Source organism: Chaetura pelagica, unplaced genomic scaffold, assembly GCF_000747805.2.
Source record: "Chaetura pelagica isolate M959 unplaced genomic scaffold, ChaPel_1.0 scaffold70, whole genome shotgun sequence".
In the NCBI taxonomy this organism is placed as follows: Eukaryota; Metazoa; Chordata; class Aves; order Apodiformes; family Apodidae; genus Chaetura; species Chaetura pelagica.
The window spans coordinates 1,790,721-1,809,911 of NW_009952265.1; the positions used below are offsets into that span (position 1 = coordinate 1,790,721).

At 38.8% G+C, this 19,191-nt stretch overlaps 1 protein-coding gene across 1 annotated transcript in view; it reads right to left on the reverse strand.

Moving 5' to 3' along the window:
* Window positions 1-19,191, reverse strand: part of RAD51B (RAD51 paralog B) — a 392,370-nt gene that overhangs the window by 131,088 nt on the left and 242,091 nt on the right. Inside the window, exon 9 of the mRNA XM_010007683.1 lies at window positions 1,445-1,523. Coding sequence (XP_010005985.1) covers window positions 1,445-1,523 — 79 coding nt within the window. The remainder of the gene's footprint in view (window positions 1-1,444; window positions 1,524-19,191) is intronic.

Here is a 19,191-nt window from a genome sequence, read left to right on the forward strand (position 1 = left end):
CAAAGAAATGAACTGAAACAAATAAAGATCCTCTCTGAACAAATTCTTCCTATTTCTAAAATGGGAAATCACTCTTTCTCAAAGTTTCACAACATTAGTGCCTGAGGACAGAGCAGGAAATTGTCTGCCTTTATTTACAATGACCAGAAACATATCTGCAACTCAGAAGATATTTGAGATAGAAAAGTAGCTTGTCTTCTGCCCTATACGGAATCGAAACATGTCGAGGCCAAGTCTTGCAAGCTATCTCAGTTGAAACTAATAAAAATGTTTCTAGTTCCTGTAGCCTGTTTAAAATTACTGGTACCAAATAAAGCAGATCAAATTCCCAGAACACTATCAAAAAATAGAGTGGGTATAGTATCCAAAGGCTCAGGAAACATCAGATGGGCCCCCCACATTATCATTATATAGATGTATCAAATGGAAGCAAAAATGCATGAAACAATTACTTTGTTTCTTTAGTTTTGCTACATTACGTATCATCAGAGATGGAAGCATATTTAGTCATTAGCAAAAGTAAATATGTCATTGGACTGGTACAGCCTGTCTGAAGGTGAGGGAAAAATGGGCAATCAGAAGGAAGAGAACTGTTCGCATACCTTAAAATGTTTGCAGTGCTTTATGGGATCAGTGATTCTCAATCACTGGAAACTGAGAAACAATAATACTCACTTTTCTTAATGACATGTCTGCATATCAATGTATCCTCTGAAGAAAAAGTCACAGGCACTGACTACTTTTATTTAGTCTGCTAAACTGATGCAGCAATCAGGAGCCAGGCTAAATATCAACAGACAGCAATGCAACAAAACTCATCTATGAACATCTGTCAAAATGTAAGGACATTAAAGGAATATTTATTGGGATAAACAGGGAAAAGAAGGGAAGAACCTAACTTTCCTTTTTGCTGTGGTCTGAAAGTATATGATTTAGGACATGGCCATATAGGGAACTCTATAGTTTCCTGCCATCATGGTAGTAACATCCAGCTTTTCAGTACATATCTTAGAGAATCTGAGGATTATTTAAGACCACAATATTAATTTCCTGTACTTTTATTGATGTCAAGCCATTTGCTAAAGAAGAATTATTTATTAGAGCATGTTATTAATGATAGATGGGTATGTTTCTCCCAGAATAACTTATCCCATAAAAGCAATCTTGCCAGAACCATTTCATTTTACCTTGAAGGAAAACAGGGAGCCTTGGTTAATAATTTGAGGGCCCATTCCTAGATCCACAGCAATATGTAATTCAGAATAATCCAAGACAAAACAGTGAAAGCAGCAGAAGGCTGCTCTTGTCCACCAGACTGTTTAAATGTGTGGATTTTAAACTAAGTATTAACAGCACCATTTTGAACAACAGTTGCTGTTATTTACATTCAGCCTGCTACTGATACTAATTGTAAAGGAAAAAAAAAGCAATGCTTTGGTCTTACCTTGAAGAACCAAGCCTGATTTCTCAATGGCATAGAAGAAAGCTGAGAATGGAGCCACAGGGGACTTAGCAACCAGGAGCTGTAAAACAAACAATTAATATATAAGTACACATCTTTGTAATATACTGATCAGAGCTCAAATCCATAGAATAATCTCACTGGATTTCACTTCCTGAAGGAGTAAAGCATCCTGCAGAAATAACAAAGTAGTTACTGATCTAGCCCTGTCCCTTCTAAGTAGTTGAGGTCTTCTCAATTGCACATATAGATCATGTTGCAATTTTAAAATGATTCACAGATCCTAAAAAAAACACCATCATGACAGCAGCAATTTTTGCTTGTCTTATTGGCATCCCATAAAGGCTAATCACTCCTGCTGGTTTATGCAATTGCGCTCAGTTAGGAGACAATTTTGAGCAAAACTGCAACTGCCATTGCGCAACGCAATTTTAATTGCCATTAGCCATTCCACAGGTATGGCCCTTTGGGTTCTGCAAGAGCTCCACCTGCCATCTTCCTTCTGCCCCTGGAAGCTGTATGGTCCACCCACGGATCACCACACCAGGGACAGTAACACGCCACTGCTGCAATTATCAAGTTTTCTTTTGCAAAAGGGGTAATGACTGAATAATTTCATTCAAAGATCCTGTCCTCCGAGTTTCAAAATAGGAACTGGAATTCCCTCAGGGTGTAGAGTGCAATTTAATTTAGCCTGGCATTCCAGTGTGCTGGCCCTCCATGGCCAGACCAGAAATATCCCAAGCTCTTTGGCTCCCCTATGGAGGAACTGTCCTCTGTGGAAGAAGAGCTGCAGCAGAGCACTGGAGACAAAGAAATGTGCCTGTTGGCAGGGTAGGGGATGTGGAACCTGCAGCACCAAACTCACACAAATGTGCCAGTCTTTATTGTTTTTCTGCTTGACTTTTACTGATCGCTGAGCACTGCTCCCTCACAGCTTGCCTCAAAACAACCCCCATTCTGTCACCTGCATGGAAGTGACACTTTAATGATACATTTAATAAGCCCTGCCTAGAGTGCAGTCAGCACAAACTCTGATCTAATGATCCCCATGTGGGCCCTGCAGCAGACACTGGCAGCAGTGGCTGCAGAGCGTGCTGCTGCTCTGCCTCAGGCACAGAGCTGCTGAAACATGTTGCCTCCGCTCACCTTTTCCACAGCTAGAAAAAGCCAGGACCTGGCAGTGGTGCTGCAGGCTGGAAGGACTTTCCTACCATCCTATCTCCTGAGGGCACAGAATGGGCAGGCAGCTTCTCCCCTAAGCAGAGCATCAGCACAGAGCCAGGGCCCTGCTGACTGCCCCCTGCTCAGTGCCCTGCCCTCCCGCTCTGGTGTCCTGTCAGACACTACACCCTCACAGCCCAAGATAGGCAGCCCTCTGTCAGATACATCCAAATACAGATTTCTTAGAACTACAGACAGTAACAATCTTGGTTTCAGAGGTGTAGGGCACTAACGGATCCTGCTGATTTCAAGCAGAGTAAAAAAAGCTCATTATTTCCAAAGGTCATGCCTTAATTCTGCAAAACATTCAAGCACTCGCAAGGGTCACAGCATATGAATTTTGGTTGGTGATGCCTAACAATAAGCAGGGAACCAGTGAACAGGTTTTTCTAAAAGCCAAGACGGACTACAGAAAAACAAGGAAGTTCATGCTCATCAAAAATGCACCCATTTCACTGAAAAGTCAGCCAGTATTGAATAATTTCATAGATACAAAGGACCAGGACATTTATTCCTAAATATAAGATTAACAATATCAAGCACCAGAAGTTTGAGCTCTACAGTGTCCTTATGTAACCAGAGGATTTGGCAGCAAATTCTGCTACAGAATCAAGGCTCATGTGACTGCCCTTTAGGACTTTAAATGTTAAGGGTGCCTATATAGTAGGTAGGCTTCTTTCGTATTTGTACGTAGTCTGCAGACAGGACCATTCTTAGATGTCAGGCAACTCTTTCTCATCTGATTTTGATACAGGCTGAAGAAACAAAATCCAAATATCTGGCTCACCAAACATAACCAGTATTACCCACAGCAAGTTAACATTTTAATGGTTTTCAGAATTTAAACGAAACATAGGCTCCCTTCTTCTCCAGACAGTAAAAAATAAAGGCAGGCACATAAAGACCACAAATAAGAGCCAGAGAACATCAGACCAGTCCAAATGTCAGTATTTTCCTTTCAGTCATATGAAGCTGGCAAAACCACCTCAGGATGCGATACAACATTTGTGAACTACTCCAAGTAGGAAAACTGCTGTACTAGCAGTTTCCCTTCTTCCATGTTAATTACTGTTCTCTCTGGAATGACTGGAGGAAGGAGGGGCAGGTCACATTGCACAACCATGATGTACCTTGACAAAACCCAGCTTCCCTTGCATGTCGTAATCCCCAGAGCCATCACTTCCCTGTGAGGCTGGAGGAGGAAGATGGCCAGGAGGAGAGCAGAGTCCCTCCCCATGACTCGCACCCTGCCTCAGAACATGATGGGGTGGAAAAACGGTGCAAATGCTCAGCCACAGTCTCCCACAACAGCTGGATGTTTAATCAGAAAGGCCTGAAATGAAATAGTTACAAATCTGATGTCTAAGGTCAAATTTTTGGCATTGTGTGCAGTACTATGCACATAAACTACTAACCTATATGTGCATGTGCACTAGGCACAGTTGTACGTGCAAATCGATAGACATTCAAATAACCCTACGTACATTCTGTTACTGCATTTCTATGCAGTTCCAATGTGTGTATAACTAAGTATAGCAATGAAAAAATACAACAAATCACATCCTTTCAGCAGCACATCACAGGGCCCCTCTGAAAGGCTGTTGCTCCACAGTTATATCTGAGGCTCTGAATTAGCTTTCCTTGTAGTGAAATGGGAACAGCTTATAATATTCAAAGGTATTGCTCTATTTTTAATGTTTACTTACAGAGAAAAATAAAATATGATAGCATATATGACAAACAGACAGGGTATAGAAAAATATTTTTTGTATCACCAAACTCTACATAATTGAAAAAAAGTGAAAACGTATTTGGATTTCTGTTTTAATCAAAGAGAAAAAATTGTGAATGTCACTGCAAATCAACCTCTGGATGGAATAGCCAACACAGAGTAGGTTCTTGTGCATAAACAAGGACCTTAAAACCAGAAGAAAAGCCAGACCAAGAAAAGAAAAATATGTTTTTGGAGGCCAAGATATGGAAGTATAAATCAAGGATTACCAAAGTCCAGGCCTCACCAGGAATTTTTTCCTATTGACACTTCAGTGCAGTCACAGGTGCACCAAAAGGAGTACACATTCTGAGATCAGTAATCAGGAATGGTAAATAACAGTCTAAATAAGTTACCAGGCATTCAGATTACAAAAAATATTTTTTAATGGTGAAATGAAGAGAAAATAGACATAGAAAAATTAAGAAATTGCTCTAAGTCTTTCTAATTCTTTCTATCCATGATGCTTCTGGAATGCTATCCATGAGCTTCTGGAATGCAGTATGAAATCCAAATGCAGTTATTCTTACACTACTGTCCTACTAAAGTGCAAATGAGAGATTGATGAGAGAAGTAAAAATCAAAGATATTCTAAGTTTTGAAAAGTCCTAACTTTACTAAATGGTCAAATCTTACTTTCCTTTCCTTATTAGCATCTTATTTCCCTGTCAGGAAGTTTGCATTAATTATTTATTATTTTACAACAATGTTGAATAAACATGAAACAACTGAAAAATTATTTCTGCCATAAGGCACATTAAGAACACACAGGTACTGTGGAAGAGGAAATACATCACCTTGATGAAAAGTGAATAGAAACTGGATAGATGCTATTATATTAGATAAAGGAAGATAAATGGGAGAGAGACAGAACAGTTGAGAAACAAAAAGATTAAAGAGAACTGATGATGGCAGCAGAAATAAAACTGTACATTAAAGTTTGTTTTTTAATTAGAAAAAGCATTTTTATTAATACAGTTTACTGTTTATAAGCTTTATGGAAGAGATGAGTCACAGAAATTGATTGCAGAAGCCCAGCAGAAAATATTAATTCTTTGGACAATATTCCCTGTCAATAGCAAAGAAAGTGATGAATTGGAAAATGTAGTAGATGGACTTTCAGAAGAAGTCTGATAACCAGAAATCAAGCTAGTGTCCTGCTAAAAAAAAAAAAAAAAGGTAAAGAAGATGAAGGAGACAGAGTCTTATATCAAATTAGTTATCTAAATGCCAGGATGATAAAACTACCAAGTCATGAAATAAGAAGATGATTTTGACTGAGCTATGAGCTATTACATGGTAAAACAAAACATTATTTCATAATGGAAACCTAATGATTTTAACAAAAGTAGTGGACTAAGATATTTCAATGAAATATTTGAGAAAATCAGCTGCATTAATATTTAATACATAATTTCTGTTTGAACTGGAAAGACATCTGTTTTCTTCTCCATTTTATTACTGAGACTACTAAAAGGAATTGGTTCTTAGCAATGTGAACACAAGTGAAACCACTGAAAGCTTCTTTTAAAGTGTGTCAGCTTCTTACCAGTGAACAGATTATTCTCTTCTAATTTTTTAACTTTGTTAATTTTGTCTTTAGATTTCCTTTTCTGGTATGTTTACCTTATTTCATCTTTTGTGTTGGCAAAATTCGTGTATGTGCACTAAGGACCAAATGATTAAGAAACCACATTTACAGCCAATACATATTTTGGCATTCAGACCTAACGAGGAATTACCAAATACCTAAGATCTGTGAAAGGTGTGTGGCTTTTACTATGCTCACTGCCCTTAATGACACAACACTTGCTTGGTGGGATTTTTTGCTAATTCATATTACATATTTGTCCTATTGTAGTAAAAAATTGTTGCTATTAGTTGGTGCATTTCAGGAGGACTCTTCAGCCATACCACGGTAGCTCAAAAGAGCATAGCTGAGAATTGAGAAGGAAAGCTGCACATTGACAGCGTCATTCAACAGGGAAAAGACTATCTCTCAAAGTTCAGTTAGATTCATGTATTAATAAAGTCAGTGCTAAGTTAAACAAATCTTTCCCCTAATTATGCCAAAAGTCTGGGTGGACAATCTTCAAGCCAGAATTCCCCTTCTTATTGTAGATTAGAAGGGTTGTTTTTTCAGCTGCAACAGAGCTCAGGAAAATGCCAGTAAGGAAAACAACAAAGTTGATTTTGCATCAGGTATCCCAGCAGACCTCATAACTGTTTTTTCTGCCCTCCCTTCTGGTTCTCCTTGGTCCCTATGTGCAGGAATTTGATATATTCTAGAAATTAAAGCAGTGGTTCTTATTCTGCAGATAATTTACTTTTGAGCAGGAGCTGCAACCCCGTTCCCAGCTCCACAGGTCATGCTGCCTCCAGCCCACCAGAAAGGTGTCTGAGGAGAGAACTAAGAGTTCCCCAACAGCCACTAATGCCACAGTGGCATCAAAGGTTCACACAGCAGTATACCAGCTTTTCCCTGCTCCCTCTTCACACAGAGGTAACGTTCAGGGCAATGGGATGGGTTTTTACAAGGTAGAAGAAAAAATGGTTGTGTTTTCTGCCAAGCATCACCCAACACGAGTGCTCATTAGACTCTGGAGCTCTTTGAGGCTTCAGTCTCGCAATGGGTTCTGATTTATCTTGGGAGATAACTGTTCCTTCTTGTAGAAACCAAAAGTGACACTAAAATGTTTCCAGTGTTCTGGTGAAAAAAAAAATTCAGCTTTGGTATCCTGCAATTGTTTACTAAGCTCACAGGATATACCCATAAACAATTTACTGATCTCCCACCTCACATGATTCTTGGCATAACAACATTTTGCTTGCATGTAGTACTTCATTTGCAGATTTTAAAAAGGCTTTACAAGGGTGGGGAAAAAATATCCCCATTATGCATTTGGGTAAATTCAAGTTCAGAAACTAAATACATTCCTAAAGATTATAGAGCTGATATCAGTACTGAAATCCAAATAAGACATTATCAAGTCACACTGTTATCACAAGCAAATCACTGTAGAGTTTATTTGTCTTTATCATGGCCTTGTGTTTTCTTATGGAAATTATTATCTTCTGCTTTGTATCTTCCTCCAAATCCCCTTGCAAGGAAAAGCTCTCTGTGCACAGATTTTCTCCTGTCAAGCAGAAGAAAGCTCAGCCAGGCCAGCAGTACTGTCCATACCTGTATGCCTGTTGTCAGAAAAGGCTAGGGAGTGGGCAGGCTGGGCACTGATGGGAATAAAGAGGAAACATGGACAGGTTGAGGGAAAAAGAGAAATATGCAGTCATCCCTTAGCCTTCCTAATCATGTAGACTCCACACATATATTCTCCTTGGGAAAAACAAACTTGGTGGATTGACACAGGAAAAGCTGAAGATGTCTTCAGCACCAGAGAGCAAACAATGAGAGATAAGGCTACAAACATGCCCCAGTACTGGGAGTAGAAGTGAAGCCCCAAGCACTTCTGTACATGTGAAAAAAATAAACTAAAAAGTCACATGTGAATTAAAATTATTTCTTAGGAAAATATGATTTCATTTGTGCCATGCACAGCACCTGAGAGATGTGGTTCTCTGAAGTCCAGTTGTCTGAAAACGTTTTCAACCAGACCAAGTTAATGGGCCCCAACTCCATGAAACTCTTTATAGAGCAATTTACATGGATTATATCTCTCCTTCCCCCACAAGAAAATCCTGTCCAGAGGAAACTGTTTAGGAATGAGTTTCCTTTCTACTACTTTATAGAAAAGCAACAATGGCAGCTAGAGACACTTTATGAGAGGCATTCCATAAATCCAAACCAATGAATGCAGAAAAGTAGGCCAGCAGAGTTTGTGTGTACATCCTAAAAACACCCATTAGCATGCATCTGGAAACGACAGCAAAATGAACTCTCAGAAGGCAGCTGACCATCCTGCTGCTGTCTCACCCCCAAATGAAGCAGTACATCTGTTCATTTTCTTTTAGTATAATACATAGAAATTTTGTATATTAAAAAACGTTGCTAAGCCTGCAAAGCCAAGAAGTCCCTGTGTTTCATCTTAAGAAAAAGTCAGGGAGGGAGAGATGCAAATGCATTTAAGACAGGGAAATGAATTTTGCAGGGAAAGCAGCAGCAGTGGACAGTGATTTGAGTAGAAAAATTAACGAAAGGAAAGCCTTCAAAAACACGAGGAAAATCATGAGATGGATTCATCAAGGGATAAAGAATACAAAGAAATCTCAATACTGAAATATCAGAATGACACTTCTATTAAGAAATGTAAACTAATATCAAAAAGATCAAATCTTCTGAGCCAAATTCTGGCAGATTACCTTTGATTTTAAGTCAGTGGGAAGCAGAGATTCTGAAACAATTAAAAGTCTCTAGAAATCATGAACCTATGTGATTTTAGCCAAACTTCAGCTAAATCGCCTCTTGCCAGTTTGTTTTATTCTAACATTAACTTTTAGGGTAAGATGCTATGTTCTTCTGGGTTAGTCTAGGCAGATCACTCACCTTTCTTTACTGTGCTCCACTCTGATCTCAGAAGCAGGTAATTAATATTAATTGATTTTACATCGCTGTATTTCTTATGTGACATTATTTAGGCTGTTTACATCTCTTAAGCTTTGACTTACATTTATGCTAAGCATATGGTCCTAATTTAACTGCCAGTAATTTTCTTATTTATGCTACAGATTCATCTTAAAGAAATACCAGCAATTTCTCACATGGCCTTAAAAATGGGAGATGCTGGGCTTGCACACAGCAACAGAGAAGTGTGTGATAACTTGTAAATAAAAGTGAGGAAACAGGGATGCTCATTACTTATACATTGTCAAACTAGAAGGGCAAGTGAGATAAAAGCATTTTATACTACTTCTGACTTGCCTTTCCTGAATCAGTCATTTCATGCCAGGCAAGTCATGCTTGGTGGCGTTCTTCTGGCTGTACCCTTATTATTGTAAGAGGCCACAACAGTCACTGCTCTAGCTTTCTGCAACCACAAATTCTTCCCCAAACAGAGGCCAATCGAGTTGCTTAGGTAGCAGTGAGGTGGGCAGATGGTTGAAAAGCTGACCCTAAGAGACAACATGCAAGGAAGCTAAGAGAAGCTGAGATTGTGCAGGAAGCAGTACCAATGTCGGAGGTCTAAACTCTCCATGTCTTAATGATGGCAGTAGATACTCTCAATGGCTATGGACAAAACAGGACTTTTCACAACAGAAAAGAAAAAGCTCTCAGAGCAGTTTGTTAGTGCAGTACTTCCTATAGTAATGAATAACAGTCACAGGCAATGACTCCAATAAAAATAAACCATCATTGCATGCACATGTGGCTAGGCTTACTCCCAGAGGAGACATTCAATACTTGCAAAGGAAAGAAATGGACGGAAAACAAAAATGGAGAAGATAGAAATGAAAACCAATAATCTTTTAAGAACAGAGGAGAAACAGGGGAGTGGACAATTCCAGGAAAGGGGATGCTCTCTTAATCTCAAGCCCTGCTATACCTGGCTGGTTTCAGATCTTGCTTTTACAGAGCAATACATATATAAAGGACTTTTTCATATTGCATACTGCCAGGATTAATGAGTTATCTTCCTAACTTTGCCACTGTTTTATTGAGCTATTATATGAAAATCATGTAGCATTCCTTTGCTTCAGTCCAAAATTAGGCATGGATATAGACATCTGTAGCAACTTCCCTGTATTAACTTTCTGCCAGGTAAGCACCACTCCAGAGATACCCTGTTTTCCTCTACCCAGAGGGTACAGCAGAAGGATCAATAAGCAACAGTTCTGCTACCTACATTCCCATGTATTCAGTGGGGTCAATTACTTCTCCTCTCATAAAACCAGAACAAACGCACATGTTTTGGCTGTTCCTATCCAGGCCATTGCCAGCAACAGGTGACCAGTCTGCAAGTTGTTCCAGTTCTTGTGGTGTGCCAAACATTGGACTGCAAGTGAGAGAGCTGAGCAAGCAATATGTACTGCCATTCAGACACAGTTTTAGCTTCAGGCACTATAATGAGGAGCTCTGAATATCCCTGGAATGATTGAACACAACTTCAATGGAAGAAAACCATCAAAATCTCCAATGAGTATCAAAGCAATCACAGTCAACAAAAGCAGAACTTTCCAACGTGAACTACCCTGATGTGCTCCAGAGCAACAACTGTCCTGAATACAACACAATCTAACAAAATGGTTCTGTCCTCTCCCAGGCTGCAAGCAGATCCCTGAAACCTCTAACCCAGAGTGCCTTTTCCTCCTGCCTGATGTACTTAACAATAACTTCAGTGGCAGTGAACTGCACTGCCCAGGCAAACATCACACAGTTTCAAGTTTTAATTGGAAAAGAAAATGCAGTCCCAGATGTTTATCCAAACTGTGTCTGAACTGCAACAACCTGGCCGGGGAACTGTAGAAAAACAGGCTGCCTCCAGTATACTTTCACTTAAGCCAGACTTCTGCTGCAAGTTCCCCAGTGTGAACATGGCGTTTGCAAGGCCAGTCGGCTCTCTTTTGCTCATGTAACACCAGACCCTGTGAAATTCCTCTTCCCAGAAGTGCTTCCTGTCTCCCTGCCATGTACCTTCCTCCCTATTTTGTAAACTGAATGTAGTCTTTTCTCTTTCTGACTCTCTCCTAATTTTCCCAGTGGAGAGTCCTCTAGAGGCCAAGAAAGTTCACAAGAGCTTGGCCATGATGATTTCCTATGCTATACTTCTGAGGCCCAAAGCCCTGGTAACTGTCCAATGTGAAGGGTAATTCAGGAGAAAATGTGTGTAGCTCTTACTAAGCAGGAAAGCAGCCAGCCAGCCTGCATATCCTGGTTACCACAATGAAACAGAACCAAGAAAAGGGATTTGGGGATGGTGCTGTGGCTGGATAAAGTAGTCGGGCAGCATAAACACATCCTCCTAGGGGAATTCTCCTCTGTGGTAGCTTGTGGTCACTCATCAGACTTACAGCACACTAGTACTGAGAAGAAAAGAAAACAAAGTTTACTTGGCTTTTCAGAGTCTTCCATATTGTTCTGTTTGACTTTGGTTCTGGAAATAAGAAAAGGGCTGAAGGATACAGTTCTTATTTACGGCTCCTGAAGTGGGAAGGACTCCTAAGGGAGTACCAGTACTATAGCAACAGGGCAGTTCTCAAAATAAATGGCTGCTTCCACCCAGACTGCCAGGCTGACCTGGAAAAGATGGGATCAGCTGGTAGGATATCATGGAAGCCCAGCAGCTGCACATTTTCTCCTTCACAAAAACCACATGCTTAGACAGAGGTGCTGCTGGCTCCTCTGCCCACACATCTGCAAAGGCAGGGTTCCGACCTGCATTTGGCCCTCAACACTGCATGGAGCGGGTCAGCTTGCTGTAATTCACCAGCACAACAGAAGGAATAAACGTTTTTTAAGTATGTAATCAACACATGGATTGTCATAAAGATGTGTTACTTTTCTTATTCTTCAGATGTCTATGAACCTTCTCTATGACAGTTTTTGCAACATAATCATCTTCAGCTGATAAGAAAGTATCCCCTGCAAATTCAACCCCCATGCCTGTTTCTACTATGTCTCAAATCTTTATTTAGCTAATGCTCATTCCTTCTTTCACTTCCTTTTGGCTTTCTAAATGATGAAAAAGCTCAACATTACTTTTCATAACTTGAAAGAAAATTTAAAAAGAATATTGTAAAAAAGCATCACAAGGTGTGCTCTCCACATCCTGCATTCATTGTTTTTGAACATCAGTAACACAACAGAGTCCTTCATAGTTCCTTGATGTAAAGGCATAATCCTAAATTCCTAGGCTTGGGCCAAAAAGATTTGGATTCAACCAAGTCCTAGACCACAGCAGAAATATTCTTCACCCACACTAGTGGCTGCAAAATACTTTTGACGTGAAACAAACAAAAACCCTTTCCAACTTCTTTTGTGTGCTCACTTTGTTCTGTTGCTACAAATAAAGTCTCTGGAGACAAGCGAACACAACACTGCTTAGTACACATATGACAAACAGCAACATTCTATGTAAAGTCTCAGCAGAGTATATTTTTATAATCCACTGGGCATCACATAACAAGGACCAAAAAAAGAAGAAGCAGCTATCAAATCTGTGATACTACATAGAGATAATGGTAAAACATAGAGATGCAATGTGTGTGGTTGTGGATTACTGCCATGCCTTACAGGTGTTGAGAAAAGGTGTTAGATTTAATTTAAAATTTATTTTCAATCTTTTTACAAGACCCAGATTTTCTCTAGCAAGAACATTGTTGGGAGAGATTCTACCAAAGAAGTAGAAAACAATGTGTTCAAAGAAAGCTTAATGTCATTCTGAACATCATCTGTTGCTGAATGTGCAACCACTGAATAACAGAGCTCCATAAAAAAACATGAGATGTTTCAGGAGACTTCATTTACATTTCTAGAGGGTAAGCGGATCCCCATCAATCCCCACCACGCAAAGGCAAACATGCTCCAGTGCATGGCATAGATCCACTAAAGGCTGGATGGCCCTTTAAGACCTGGAACATTACTGTATAGCCCATCAGATCTGAAACTTCTGATGACAGCATGCCCCAAATAACATTCAGCAGGTTAATAAATCTTTTTACTTTGGTGAAGAAACATACGTAAAGATTAGATACAATAGCAATTATTTTCACAAAATTCCTGGAAGTAGCATTTACAGCTCTTAGATACTCTCTTGCATGGGGATTATGCTTAAGATATTCCAGCTAGTCTATGTGCATTAGGGATCTTAGCTACATCTGAACTTTTAAAAACTTGTTACATCCAAAGCACAAAAATGTAGCCACAGCAAAGAAAATGCACACCTATAGGAAAAAATATTGATGAAAAAAATCACTCAACGTCTTCTTCCCTGCAAGAGCACCCAAATGGCAACTTTGATTATGTTTCTTAAAGGAAGTTGTTTAACTTTTTTTTTGTTTTCTTCTATATTTAATTCTAGCTAATTTAGAAATTGATTATTTCTGGTGCTAATTTACTCTTTTATTTTCTCTTTTCAGCTTGCTCAGTTATTTCAAATGAAGACTGAGATGTTCATTATAAGATCACAAGTGAGAAGATAAAATGTATGAAAAAGAGAAAAAAATAGTTTCCTCTTGTTTTTGATATGAGATGTACCATATCTAGCTGGAAAAACCATCACAAGTTAGGAGTGGATTAGGTGACTTTCTGCCTATAGGTTGAGATGATCATGGTACAGAGTTCTATATTATTATTAGATAGATAAATAAATAGTGACAATAAAAGAAAGAACTTAATTGACATACAGTGAAGAACACACACATAACTCGGATGAGAAACATTGATCTGCTGAGTAAAACAGGTGCTGGCCAGGCCTGTTTGGCTCAGACACCAAGCCAAACCTCCTGGACCACTGTCATCTCTGTGCAAGGCAATCTCAGGTGTTTTTGCAACCTGAAGTCCATAGGTTCCAGCTCAGTGCTGTGGAGCATGTAAACACCCTGAGCTGCAGAGACATCTATCTGCACAGCCAAATAAAGTCAAGTGGCAGAAAAAGCCAAGGCTGATAGTTCACTCAGGACTAGCGCAAGAATTTGTGCAAGCAACTCAGGGCTAATATGGGAGACCAAGAGCCACAACTGTGATGCAAATGTGAAAGGGCTTTGCAAACCCAAGGTAAAACAAACGAGGCATTTCCAGCAGAGAAAAAACTCAATAGTGCCTCATGTGCTACACTGCAACCTAGGTCTGTCACTTTCTTTGACGAGACAGGAGCATTTATTGACAAATGACCCATTTAGTTACTTCTAATTTAGTATTGTTTCAATGTGAATACTCAAGGAAGAAGCCATTGTGTTGCACTTTACACTACTTCCTATCAGTATCTGAAAAGTTAAGGTTATCCATCAATCACCAGCCTGTCAGAAACAATGAACTTCAACACACATTGAGGAATTCACTGTTTTCTGTAAATATCTATCCAGAGGACATACTTCTTCCTAATCAAAGTACAGCATATGTACTACATGTGAGAGCTGAAGTAGGATGGTTCAGGTAGCTATTTATATTGTTTTATATTCCAATGTTTCCACAATGTAGGTATAATACACTATCATCTCCTGGCTACATCCTTTCCACACCTGATAGAGCAGATGTCCTAAAATTCCATTACGCTTTTCCAACAGTCCAGGGAAGGTAATATTGAGAAAATTATACATTTCATTGTCTTCTTGATGCAATATGGTGAGTAGACATGATGGAAGTTGGACAGGCAGCTGCCAACAGGTCACCAACATTGGAGACCATAAAGTTTTTAAGTGCAGGCCCTCCCAGGCAGCAGTATGCAAAAATTGTTTATATTCCTTAAAGTGAGTCAGTAGTCTGTATTCAGTTTCTAAGCAGTTAAGAGGGTTTCTTCTTTTTCAGGTTGTTTCTAGATCATAGCTAAGGGCACTGATACCATAGATAGGAATTACAGAGATCAAAGATCAAGAAGTCTATATAGAGAAAACCCCTCTAGATTAATTGACCATTCCCAGAGTAGATATACTAATAAGGCTGAATTGAAGAAAACACTGTTTTCTGTACAGCAGATTTTGAATGCCACTCACTGGCTGTCATTCTATGTTGTCAATCTAGAACAGTTCAATGACATTAGATTAATAAAACAAGCAGAAATTCAAGTTCAAAGTATAATACCTTAGATATACAAACTCCTGAGATGACTCTCCCTTAATATGTTTAGAGCATCACAAAATTTGTAATGCCTGAGCAGGAGAATCATATTTGATCTGACCTTTCATAGATGCAATACATTTTGCGCACTTAAGTCAGTATGTCAAAATTTGTCTGGTTTTAAACCTTTACCTGAGGCCTATTTTTTTTACCAGTGACAGGTCAAACTTGTTGCTATGTCAACAAAGATACTGTATCTAGCACAGACCTTACCTGGGAAGAAAGTACGTAGAAAGCGAAGAAAAAGAAGAAAAGAGCTTGAATACAAATATCCAGGCCATATACAGGATTCCTGAGATATCATCAGTGCCTTTTCACAATGGTACACTCTTTTCATTCCTTTGAAAAAACTTTGCCTGATCTGTTCTAGGATAGCACAGACTCTTTTCAGGATTGCATTATACTGTTGAATTCGTTTTTTCTGTGGTAAACATAACCACTCCAATAGCAGCTTCACTTTGAGCTTGTATGTAAAGCAGAAACTAATTTATAACACCTGATATTATTTTACAGATTATTTCTATTATGAAGCTTATGTTCCATTATCTTCTATTCCACCATATTTTCACTACTTAAAGTTTTTCAGTTCCTTCATATTGATCTTTTCCACTGTCAAGAATGCCTCCAAGTTTTAAGCATACTTTATTCCAAGACAGACTTTTCAGAACATTTCTGAATAGTAAACACTTAAATTTGAGTTACGTATTTTAGTTTGCTTGTTTTCAATTAAAAAAAAACACACAACACAACAAAAAACAAAGAAAAAGAAAAAAAGAAATAAGAACAAAAGGATCTTTTAGAAGATAGGAGCCACAGGGCTTTGCATTTTGGTCATTGCCACTCTATTGTTAGCAGCAATGACACTTCATATATTGATGAGAGAATCTGCCCTAGGTTAATTACACTCTGTTCTGAGGGGAAAACTCACAATGAAGTCCAATCAAAATCAGAAAAGTAATTCTGTATAAACAGGATGGGAATTTGTGTTCATTCCCCTTCTGCTAAAAAGGCTTAAGCTTACAAACAGAGCATACTTCAGACAATCCAGACCAGAGCCTGAAAGTCATATCTGGTTCTTCCTCTCTCCCATTTTTATGCTGCTTTAGTGAACTGTAAATATAGTGTTTGTAAAGGGCGTTGGATTAACAGTGTCACAAACTGAAGTTCTTTGTTTATATTCAGAACATATTTTGTTAAAGTAATCTTACCCCTCCTATCCTGACCTTTAAGTGGCTCCCAATAAGGAACAGGAGACATAGCCAAAATTTCTGAGAATTTAACATGAAAATGCACAATTATCAACTAGAACAAGGCAAAATGCCATTCTCCTAGTTACAGAACTGAGAAAATACTTAAAAATTAAGTAGGTCTCACCAAGGTGACAGTACTATTTTGTTTGGAAGAGGAAAAAAACTGAGGTTTGATAATACTAGAAATGAAGATGCTGCATTAACCAATATGGAAGATAAAGAGTTTAGACAAGCATTTTAATAATCTACAAACATAAGCAATAGCTACTTGCTTTGTTGGGAACCTGGAACTTGGAACAGTTTTGGTATCTGCAAAGAGGAGGGACATAGGAATGCAAAATGAGTCCTAGAGCTGAGACTTCAAAAAATCAGTTATGGTATCAACAGCAACTGGAAACAAAGAAACAGAAAGCATCATAAAGCTCAAGCCACAGTCTCAGTTTAATTAACCTTTCACTAATGGTGAACATTGATGAAGAAATGTCTATGGCATGCTAAGGAGAGAGATTCAGAAAAGAAGCCAGTGACCCCAGTTAAAACTAGTTCAGTGGCTGAATTAATCTACAGAGAAAACGAGAAGGAAGCAGGAGGAGTACCTTCACAGCTGAGGAACTACATACAAGTAGGTACAAAGACTTATTAAGTGCCTGAAACAGAAGCAGTAAAGGTTGAGCAAGATCAAGCTTAGTGGCAGAAAGTGGCAGTGAAGAGATTCCAGTTCTGCTCCCAGCTGCACAGGATTTACTCTGGACAGTTATTTATGACTGTTTCCTCGGTTGTCAGCACTTGGTGTGGTTAGTCAGCAAATGCTTGCACAGCAATTTCAAAATATAACATACTGTGAGATGGTGAACTCATAACTGGTTTAAGTTAGCAGCAACCAAAGAGGAGTCTCCTTCAAGAGCTGCCTTGCCTATCAGCCAAAGATGTCTAACAAAAGTACCCACCTCTGCCACTGGTCTTGCTAGGAAGACTTGGTATAACATAATGGTTGATTTTGCCTCTCAGAGACGTTCCTGATTGTCCATTTGAGATGTTCTGAACTACAGATCTATGAGTTAGAAGTTTGCACAGCTGCTGCTATATTCTGTCAATCTGATATTAGAATAGTCTTCATTAAGAAAATCTGCAATGCTTATTGAAAGAAAATAAAGAATAAGATGAACTATTTAAAGGTCCACTTCTGTTCTTTTCCATTTTATCTATGGTCCTTTAATTTCTGTTTAGATTCTTAGATAACTAATTGATTGGTATTATATAAGCACCTGAGTAAATTATTTCTTGTTCATGAACAATGGAAACTTTTTTTCTGTTTATGAAAGTGTCCTATTAAAAGGAGAGGGCCATAAATCCAGTCCCACTTTACACAGACAGGGCTACGGTGATGTTTATATTATATGACTATCCCCCACAAGTCCATTAAGAAGGAAGCTTACTGCAAACATCAGCATGAACAAATACACAAGTTGGGAAAGTAAGCGAGCTAGTGATGTTTGAGCTCCTAACACTTGTTAATGAACCTTCTCTACTTTTATGGCATGCTTTCATTTGGCACTATTGCTGGATTTACGTCAGTATCATCCTGTGTTGATATTCATCTGTTGATGTTACAGTTGTGCATTGTGTCCAGTTTCATCTTGTTCACATGCAACTCGAGTTCATATTGCTGCTTATGCTTATCTATGGATAAGCAAAAGACTTCTGTTGTAAGGGTTATCAGTCTGGAGCCTTTTTAATCAGAAAAAAATAAATATGCTGCTTATTTATGTATTTTAAAGGATGTGGTTTGTACACATGCATGGAAATTTGAGGCCATAATAACATTTCATGGTGTCTTGATTCAAAATATTCAAATGATACCAGAGGTGAGCCAGAAGTCTCTGAAGTGAACTCTATATCCTAGAAAAAAACAACATTTCTTCAAATGGAAGGGCTTACAGAATTTATGTAGGAGTGCTGTCTTTCCACAGGTATTTCTTCAAAAGCAGCGTCCTTCGTAATGGAGAACCATAACAAATTAATCTCCCCTGAAAAAGACTACTTTCCTGCAAAACTTCCTATCCCTTACATGACTCCATACCATCATTCTTATCGTAAAAAAAAAGTAAAATCTCTCTTCATGTTTCCACAGAGCTGATTTTCCATATAAGTACATTATATAATAAGATGGCTTAAAACAGATACAAACTTTACACCAGTTCCATTTCAAAACAATCCAATAGGCACTTCCCTCTTCTATCACTGCTTACTACACCTCATTATACACTGCTATCTGCAGATTTTCTCATGTCTATACACTTGAAAAGAAAAGTTTTGTACTGTGTACGTGATCTGCACTACTGCACAATGCACATGATTCATGTAGCATATAAAGATAGTTTTTTTCCTATATGGATCACAGCTGCTGAATGCCACTTAATTTGTCTTAATAATTCTGCTAAAAACTCACATGCAGAGCTATCTTCTGTACTTCTTTAGGGTACCTGGACCTCTTTTTCTGAGTCTCCTCAAATTCTAGCTCAGCAGAAGACAATGTAAAGAGCAATACTTCTTGCTTCACACATGGCAATCATCACACATCCTCGGTCACCTCCTTTGGCCAAACACTGATTTCACTGTCCAGTTCTCTATGGGCTCTTTCTTACCCCATGGTGTCAAAGATTGAACTAGCTGTTTCTCTGTTGCCCCTGAAATAGGTGAAAAGCTGTCTGCACTTCTCAGCACTAGTGACCATCTCCATCATCTTCATCTGACTCCA